Source organism: Watersipora subatra, chromosome 4 (assembly GCF_963576615.1).
Source record: "Watersipora subatra chromosome 4, tzWatSuba1.1, whole genome shotgun sequence".
Lineage (NCBI taxonomy): Eukaryota > Metazoa > Bryozoa > Gymnolaemata > Cheilostomatida > Watersiporidae > Watersipora > Watersipora subatra.
This window is the reverse complement of record NC_088711.1, coordinates 17,548,022-17,557,740: the sequence shown is the minus strand read 5'-3', so window position 1 is coordinate 17,557,740 and position 9,719 is coordinate 17,548,022. Positions and strand designations below refer to the sequence as shown.

Genomic DNA, 9,719 nt, shown 5'->3' with positions numbered 1-9,719 from the left:
GAGTTGAGGAGTGTAACAATGGTGAGAGCACAAGAGCGGTGACGCAAATTAATGAAACGGATGCAACTTTAAGCAACCGGTATAAATAAGTTATAGGTACAGCATATGAAGTTAGCATTGAACACAAATTACTACTAATTTTGAACTAATAATACAAGTGTAGTAGAAACTTATTGACGATTTTATGCCAATATGCCAATTTATAAAGGAGCCCCACGCCTGTGGATTAGTGCACACAATAGCAATTTATACATTAATGGGCAGCAAAGCCACTGCGAAAGTTCATTACAATTAGGCATTTGTGTTCAGAGGAATATGTATACCATATACAAGCATCTGTATCTTGCAATTACTGTGCAATAAAAAATTTTTGCACACATACACTATCTTTAGCAAACTATTAAACATGATAATGGAGCACTACCCCCACAATTTTTTTTGGTTTAGGGTTTGAGGTGTATACTTGCTTTGAGAAGCATTCCTTCAATGAAATTCTTGTTTTGAATTTTGCCTAAAAGTCCATTTATATATGGATATACCCATATACATATATTTAAACGAGAGACCTAGGCAACATAAAAAATAATCATTAAAAGAAGATACTAGTACAAGTTATTTCAAAATGAGTAATGTTCCGCTGCGCTATAAGGGAATGTATCACTAAACATTCTACGAGTTGGAGTTGAGCTATATTTTGATTGAACCAACTCAATGCTTTTTAAAATAATTCATAGACATAGCGTTATTCATACTTGCCAACTCTTTCGATCTGAGCACAACCCTCATGATTCTTATCATACTTATTTTGGGCTTCCAATTTTATCTAAATTGTATGTCAATAAACTATGAAGCCGCTTGTCAAATAGCTCTTCACCCGGTAAAACTACTTAACAAATGCAAAAATTTATTTAGATGGAAAGCGAGCAATCTCGACGATCAGAAAAAGAGTTTAACGTCGCAGAAGCGGGTATCGTATTAAACAGAATTGTCAAATTGACCAATCTCCTTCTCCGAGGCACTGCGAGTAAACACTACCAATGGCTAACCAAACTTGATGAAGCAGTGCGAGCATCCGTGACCACTCCAGTCAACTTAACTTTCAGCTTCAAGGAAGGCGCTCGAGGCAAATATTCAGTACAGGCTAATTCATTATATCAGATATTGACACTTCTCAGAGATGCTCTTCTTCATATGAGGTGAGATTTCGAGGATTTTCCAGAATACACAAACACTTGCTCTCTTTTCTAAATATTCTGTGTGGTGGTATTTAGTTGAAATAGTTTTTGATCTTAATTAATATACAGAATATTTTATAGAATGATTACCTTGTCATCTAGTTTTTGGAAATTTACAATTCTAAATAGTCTTCAAGCGATGTTTTTGTTGCAGGTATGAAGAATGCATAGAAATTCTTAAACATTTGGTATCAGGATGCCGAGTAAAAATGCCACTAGCTCTCGAAACAGCAATATATCGTTCTGGATTAGAAATAATGTATAATCTTTCAAACCTTACTCGGCCTCCTTTAGCTGACTTTGTTCACAGTCTGAGACGTTTACGAACCACATTAAACCCACAAAGGGTGAGTTATGTAGTTTATATTATTGTATCGCCCAGACAAGTATTTTACATTGCGCAGTATACCAGGCCTGAAGAAACCGATCCTTGTTTAGTTTTAGTTTGACTAAAGATGTTCCTTTTTAAACATTAAAGAATTTTTTTGTTACATCCTCATTCAGTAGTCCAACATTTTAGTAGTCATACAGTAGCTCCTTTAGTGGTCATACTGTAAAGGGTTTGTGCGGTTGCCTTTACATGATCAACTCAGTGTGTTTTGAGTCTATATATATATTTGCTTGGTTTATGTACATGTATGTAGTTACAATAAGGATCATGCGACAGAACACAAACAGGCGCAAATGGGCTTTGCCTTCTAGCTTGCAAGCAATGTCTTTTCATAGGCAGTTAGCCTCACCTTCCATATAAGGCCAGGCTGGGCTGAGCTAGCTAGGGTTGTCTTGGTTTGGCTCGTTCTGGCGTAGGTTGGTCTCCGTTACGGTACCTCCTTCATTAGTCATATTATTTTAGTGTTCACATTTGGCCTATGCCATATCATTCAATAATTTGTTTTTGTTAAACGATAGTTGCATTGATGAATTACTAATTTTAATGAATTAATATGCTGAAAGGCCTCACATACTAAATCATTTGAATGCAAGTGCAGCACATTTCTTTCTTAGTTGTAGCCTTATTTGGTTGGTTCTGCTCATCGCCTGTGACATACTTATAACTGAAGAGTATGAGCCTAAACTATGCATATTTTGCTGTATGGGCATAGTGATAGTGAGGGGTAAATTTAATAGAACAATCATAACCTTGTAAGCCGGGATTATCTTCCCTAACAGATCTATTCTTCCCTCACAGATGTAGCCATAGATTTGTTTAGCATGACAGAATCATCAGATGCACAAGCATTAGTTTTGCATGTTTTTGTGCATCAAAACTTGTTGGAAGTTCCTTCCCCTTTTAAACTTGTTATGAAATTGTGACACGTTGTAGGCTGTATTGCATCCAGGTATCATGCAACGTCAAAAGCTGCATCTCAGTATTACTCTGAACCATTGTAGTTATAGTTGTTTCGCGGTTACGCCTCTATTAAGGTTGGATGATATATCTGAAGGTTGTCTCGATATTTCTACTGTATGGTCAATTTCTTACCACAATTCCTACCCATTGTTTTATGGCAACAGACAAGCGTATTGAATTTCACAATTTTACACAATAAATATATGAGTCCAGAGACGCCTTCTCACCACTTCAGTACAGATACTGTTTGCTCAACTGATTTCCTAATTCCCTTAAAGGTTGACTTGCAACAAAATTCACATTGCAGTGATATGGTATTAAAAGGTTCACCATGTCTTACTCTGCTGTGTTGTAGGTGCAAAATATGTGGAAATGTGATTACAAGCTCGTAAAAGCTAAAAAACGAACAATTAATCGCAGCCATCACGAAAACGTCGTAGATTGGAATCCCTTTCCAAAAAGGCTCAAATGGGACGTAATTGAACACGATGGCTTCCGTTTACATTTTCATGCAACCTCATTTGTCGAAATATTTTCACAGATATACTCAGGCATTCAATAAAACCATGTCTATTGTCCTTATGCGTCTATTTCATCATCATTGTAATGCTGTCACTTTGAGCACTGATATCTCAAACCTAGCCTAAAAATTCGTTTAATGTTTTAACCTTAGCTCGAAGGAGTGCATATCATCCTCTGATGAACATGATGAGCCTGTTGGTCACCTGTGATAGCAAAAAGATGTTGCAGAAATATTTCGCGCCATTTGGCAGGAAGCATGGGCCACAAGATTAGATTATGACTAGATGATTAGATCAGGCTGAAACGAAACTGTAAAGTACCGGGCATCTATATTTGATACGGGCTTTTTGGTAAAACCCGAGGTATTTGTCATAAATTAGTGCTACGAGACGTTTTATATTGAGCCTTTTATTGGCCTTTCAATTCACACGATAACATCACATGTCAAAACAATAACCGCGATGTCTGAGAACATCATCGAAATAAAGAGATTCCAACCTTCGGCGTTTTCGTGATAGCTGGGATTAACTGTTCGTTTTTTAGCTTTTAAGAGCTTGTAATCACATTTTCACATATTTTGCACCTACCACACAGCAGAGTAAGACATGCTGAACCTTTTGATACCAAATAACTGTAATGTGAATTTTGTTTCAAGTAAACCTTTAAGAATAATTTATAAAACCATGCACCATGAACACATTTGCTCATCCTAATATGTTCTGTACCTCGTGCTACTGCAGGTTTAATTTTTTGTACCATGTTCAGGCTACTTCGGATCAATTCGTGCATACTCTATGCACAAGTACTGTTGAAGAGGCTGTAGAATGCATTTCTCATCTTCCAAGGATGGAACATACAGGAGCTGCACAGAGGGAACAAATAGCATTGCTTTACAGAGCATATAAAGGACTCGCTCAGTGAGTATTGAAGCTACATGAATCTGAATCTATTGACGTGTTAACATTCTCAGTATTACCAATTATCTAATCCTTTCATAACTTGCCAGTGGTTATAAGAATCTGTTTTGACACTCTTTGGGTTGTTATTTACCGGATTTGGTCTTTTGTACATTTACCATCATTGTTTCCCATATTTTATGTTGCTCTGGAGTTTGTTGTACATTATGTAAAAACATTTTGCTATAAGAGGATTTTTCACTTCTAATATTTGCTATGCCTTATATCAGCTTCTGAAGATGCAAGGGTATGACCAATTAGTAATTTTAGCTGTTTTTTCATGCCAGTAAATAGTATTGTCAATATGGAGCCTTGACTGTTTCTAACCTTGATTGTTTATTACCGCTGAAATTCTGATAGTAGTCTCAGGAATTAACTTGCAGAGTTTCACAAGAAAGTCTTCTTTTAAATTTGTTGTTTTTCTTATGAATCTATATATATTTCTCAAAGTAGGTCATATGTGGATTTGTACGCATTCCGGCTATAGATATAGCTTTAGCACACGCTGATTATTTTAAAGATGACGCGCCTGTTAAGAAATATTTTTCGTAAGGTTCAATTACTATATTCTTCCAACGCGGACAAGTATACTGTATTCGTGAGAACAGCCTCAACATTCTCTCACCTTCCGGTCAGACAAAGTACGATATCTCATTTTTACATTTGCACCAGTATCGAGAGATAATAGTATTGTCGTATTCAAAGTTTTGATGGATATCTTCTGGTGGAACAGTAACCTTTTTTAAACACACACACTTCTATGCAAGAATTTCAATTACAAAAAAAGCCAACATTTTTGTAAGTTTTGTGTAAGTACTAGTGTTGGGCCGGTATCTAATTTAGTGCCGGATCGGATATCCTTGCACATTTTTATCGGTTTTTCCGGTATCGGTATCCTCGGTATTTACCATCTTCGGTATCCTTTGCCAACTAAGAAAGTTCGGTATTGTCAGTACTATTGTTCGGTATGTGGTTATCAGTGTGTCTTTAAATGGTTTAAACTTTAAATCATAACTGTCTCGAACAATTTTTATCGTTGTGCAAAAAGTAGCCTGTGCAAAAAAAACATTCTTTAGTCAGCAGTATATTGTTACGGCAAAGAGACTCCTTGTTTTAAAAAGCCAACAAAGATGGAAATATAATTTTCATGATAGATGTTTTTATTGTTTATTTTATTAAAAAATATCGTTATTGATACAAACGTTATGTATAATAAGGAACAGATAGATAATGGCAATGGGCTCTCTTTGTTAAATATACTGAAACAGTTTAAAAAAATCTTACTATCACATATTGTAATCAGGTAATGTAATCACATAATTATACGCAGTCCGATTAGAGTCCAGTCCCGTTAGAGTCTTTATACGTCCTCCCATCTGTGTAGAACTCCCAAACCTTCGAGGCTGGTGGCATTATCAATGTAACGTAATATAATAGTAGATACAGTAAGCGTGGAAATTTTCGTTGAATTTGTTCGCCAATGCATGCTCAGATTGGCATGTTCGTCATGAAGCGTTTTAAAAATCTCTCCGGATATCCATATAACCATATACCGATAGGCTTTCACGGATAAATACCGATCATATCAAACCGGCCGCGGATACCTAGCTGATACCGAAAATGATTGGTTTCCTCGGATACCGATAATCCCTCGGTATCGGTAAGAGCGGATAACCCAATACCGGCCCAACACTAGTAAGTACCTCCCAAGTTAGAAAACAAATATTTACTTATGTTGATGGCATTATAGCCGATTCAGATTTCGGGATTACACAAATAAGTAAAATAGCAGCACTCACTCTGATGGTGGTGAAAGTAAGTTTTGTAAGAGTAAGGAACGTTGTAGAGGATCGTTTTAGCTTCGTAGTGATCGTAGCTTCACATCGCTTTATCAATACACAAAGTATAGATACATCGAATTTATTGCATGGCAGTGTTTTTTAACATATTGGAGAAATAAAATATTGTTTACATAATCTATTAAATTATTTCAACTACACAAATCACTTCTCTCATGATATGTAGTTTGAAAGTTAGAATGGCACATGTTGTTATATGTTAAATACAAATCAATTTTCTGACCAAAGACTTTATTACCCGGGCAATGCCGGGTAGCACAGCTAGTTAGTTTACATATATACTGTAAAACCTGTATTTGAACGCCACCTTTATTTGAACGCCACCTCGATTTGAGCGCCACTATGGGGAAGGATTGAAAAACGAAGTGACACCCTTTAATTGAACGCCACTTCTATTTGATTAATACTACTTGACATTCCTGATCTTTACGAAACCATAATAGCAAGTTATCAGTAGAAAAGTGTCCATAAAACCATGCTGACTCGATTACATCAATAATAATAAATTCGTTTGTTGTTTCTGTTCAGCATTCTTCGTGTTTCATAAATACTTGATATTGCGTGAGTGAAACAAAAATTAAGTGAAAAGTAAACAAAATCACAAAAGTAAAAATTTATTGTGCATTCTAGTTTTAAACATAATATTTACTATAAACTTTAATTCAATATAGGCCTACGTATATAACTGCATACATGTATATATCTTTAATTCCTTTTCCATGGGTCCTAAGATTGACAACGAGGTTAAAGGGAGAAGTGAGAAACTGATTACCACAACAACGAAGCTAGAGTTACTAGGTCAATTATAAGTTAACTATAGTTAACTTATAGCTAACTGTAGTATATTGTTATATATGTATTATTATATATATGGGTTATATATATTATATATGACCCACTATTAGTATAGTGGGTAAATTTGCTATATTCTTACTAATTTTTAATATGTACAATATTTATATAAAATCTTGATATTTTTTGCTAATCGGTGTTTACAATAGATAATTACTATTGGTTTCTGTACCGCTCTATGCGGCATTTTCATCTTATGATGCCGACACCTGAGCAGGTTAATGTCGTATGGCAAGGCTCTACTGTATATATAAATATATGCTTATATTGGGCAGTCCGTCGTCTGATCATTTTTAGAAAAAAATTGTTTTACATAAAGTAGCACTAAAAATAATAATTAATAAAACAATGTTACTTTGTTATACTTCATCCATATAGGTTGGGTTTCAGTACTGGTTTTTTCAATGCCAGGTTCTTTTCAACACTTGCATCCAGCTGACTTCATGCTAATAAAGGTAAACAGTCTCAATAGTTGAAATGAATTGTTCAAGGTGGTGTGTTGCATAGTTACCAGTTACCAGTTGGAATTGTCTGCTCTATGACAAGATAAGTCTGTGTATTTTGGAACGTACCACTAACAGTGATATGTTTTGGTTGTTTTGTTTCGGTAAGCTAAGATATAACATAAAATTTTAGTCTGTAACGCCTTATTATGACTGTATTAATACGGATTGTACAAAAGATAAAGTGGAGCTACATTTCACGAATACTGTAATTGTTTATAGCTATCTTGAGTTTGAGAAGCAGAGAAAGACACAAGAGAGCGGTAGTAGAAGTCTTTCCCAATCATTTCATCACTTTACGCAGCAGCAACAGAATGAGACTCTGGCTGAAGATGCCTTGTCGGAGCTGACTGCTGTCACATCACAAAACGGAGTGTGGGACATGTTCATTGCGTGCCAGATAGAGCTACTTGAATTTTTAAGGTACCTCTATTTCCCCTTTGGGTCTCCCAGTTTTTCCCAGATTCATTAGCTAGTCTTGCTACTGCATTCTGCATATGCTCAATGTTGAGCTTTTTAATCAGACATTTTTCGTACATAATTTGTTCTCTTTGAAAAACTAATGTTAAGCTGATGTTTTGTTAGGGCTCAAGATTCCTTATGCATAAGCTGAAAGATACATTGAATGGGGGTACACAATAAGCAATCGTTTAGTCATATTCATATCTCCTAACTTTGGAGTTATCTTCTTTATGCCCTTTTAATTAATTGATTAAAGCACAGCAACAAACAAATTCCATACAAAACATCTTTAGCATTGACCAAATGCATTATTAGGTGTCAAGCATTTTATTATTAGAAGATGAAAGTATTATTTATTTGTGAGGATCTCATTCTACAATTTTAATGGTGCATCTACAGACCTGCTCTTATCTATTGCTAATCAATCATATTCAACTCGGTTATTGTCACCTGCGTGTAACCAATCGGGGCAACAACTTCTGTAATTTTTCTAGAATTGTGAGGCGATCGGGATTTTATTCTAAACGCGTTTACGCCTACCCCTAACTTATAGACAATCTGAAAGCACTTTGTCATTTTTGTGAGCTTATATAAGAAAATGCTTGTTTATATGCTGTGCATTGTTAATTTGTCATGCAGATATCTTATCTTGAAGGTTGTCAGGGGATATTACAGTATATGAGTTAGGGAGCTTCTCAAGTAAACATTCTCGTATCTTCTCAGGTTTTATTGAAAATGTTGCAGACGAGAAACGGCAGCTCTGAAAGTGCTTAAAGACTACAAAAAGCGAAACGAGAACAATCCCAATTCTTATCGCAATCTCATTCGCTTCTATGAGTCTCAAGGGGACAAACAAGCATATAAGAAGGAGCTAGAAGAGTATTGTTCGAAATGGCCGTCAGACAAACAGGCATGTCTCCAGCTGATACGCGAGTTGGATATAACCTGTGACAGTAAAGAGATCATACGCATTTACTTTTCCTTACTGGACTATTCCTGCTGGAGAGACGATGTTGATTTGTGGACACAGTTTAGGTTGTTTTTATGTGAGGTCATTAGATTAGATGTGGTTGACTGTGAATGTTTGTCAAAGGAGTGGGAGGACAGGAAGGAGTGGTGGATGCCTTTTCACTTTACTAGACTAGGAAGTTCACAACTGTCTAAACAGAAGTCTGCTATTCTCCAGTTGTTGGAGGGCATATGAGTTGCCTTCTCTTCGTACTTATTGTTTCACGGCAGGTTATGATATAATTTGTGCATTGTTGAATTGTGCTATATATTTATTATGTACATATTAGATAGCAATAATATCATTGTAATAAACATTTTTGGGGCATTCTGTTACTAGGCATCATGCTAGAGATTTCTTTCTTTTGGTGGCAAGTGGGACATAGCCTGATAACTCAATCATATAGTGATTTATGTTTCTAAATGAATATCAACATATAAGAGGTTCTTATTCTGGATAACTTCACAGGCTATATACATGTATATTGACTACCATGTTTTTTAGCTAAAAATAGCACTTGCCTTATTTGGATGTGTATGAGCCGTTGTATTAAATATTAATGTCATCCTTAAGACTTCATACTGCTCAAGTACTCAACAGGCAGGCAGTTGAAAGGTTTATTCATGTCTGTATTCTCAGGATAGTGTATGTTCATGCTAGACACTCGTTTTTTTTCGCTAGACACTGAAATTTTTGGATTCTATAAACTTCAAGTCTGCTGTATATTCTTCATAATATTGTAGTAATATTAATAAAATATATATATATTATAATATTATTATATAGGTTTATTACTTCTTTCTGATAAATTCTGTAAGAGAAAAGAAAAAATTTTCCTCTCGGTACATCAACTACACTGAAATTTTTTAAAAAAGATGACCTATAGTATTTGAGTTATTTGCAGTAACTCGCCAGAACTCGGAAGCATCATTTTATTTGCCTTAAAAAACTTATAATATCCAGCTTGTTC

General features: G+C 35.3%; 1 protein-coding gene across 1 annotated transcript; it reads left to right on the top strand.

Moving 5' to 3' along the window:
* The first annotated feature begins 912 nt into the window (after positions 1-912).
* LOC137393994 (TATA box-binding protein-associated factor RNA polymerase I subunit A-like) lies at positions 913-9,410 on the top strand. Its single transcript, XM_068080710.1, has 5 exons — positions 913-1,196; positions 1,390-1,582; positions 3,874-4,025; positions 7,501-7,701; positions 8,485-9,410. The coding sequence occupies exons 1-5, from the start codon at positions 913-915 to the stop codon at positions 8,942-8,944; spliced, it is 1,290 nt and encodes a 429-aa protein (XP_067936811.1). The 3' UTR covers positions 8,945-9,410.
* Positions 9,411-9,719: the final 309 nt, after the last annotated feature.

Excerpts from the sequence above, each read along its gene's own strand:
- LOC137393994 (XM_068080710.1), top strand. The coding sequence starts at position 913 with ATGGAAAGCGAGCAATCTCGACGATCAGAAAAAGAGTTTAACGTCGCA. Across the intron at positions 4,026-7,500 it reads GCATATAAAGGACTCGCTCA|CTATCTTGAGTTTGAGAAGC; the intron begins GTGAGTATTGAA and ends AATTGTTTATAG. Across the intron at positions 7,702-8,484 it reads GAGCTACTTGAATTTTTAAG|ACGAGAAACGGCAGCTCTGA; the intron begins GTACCTCTATTT and ends AAAATGTTGCAG.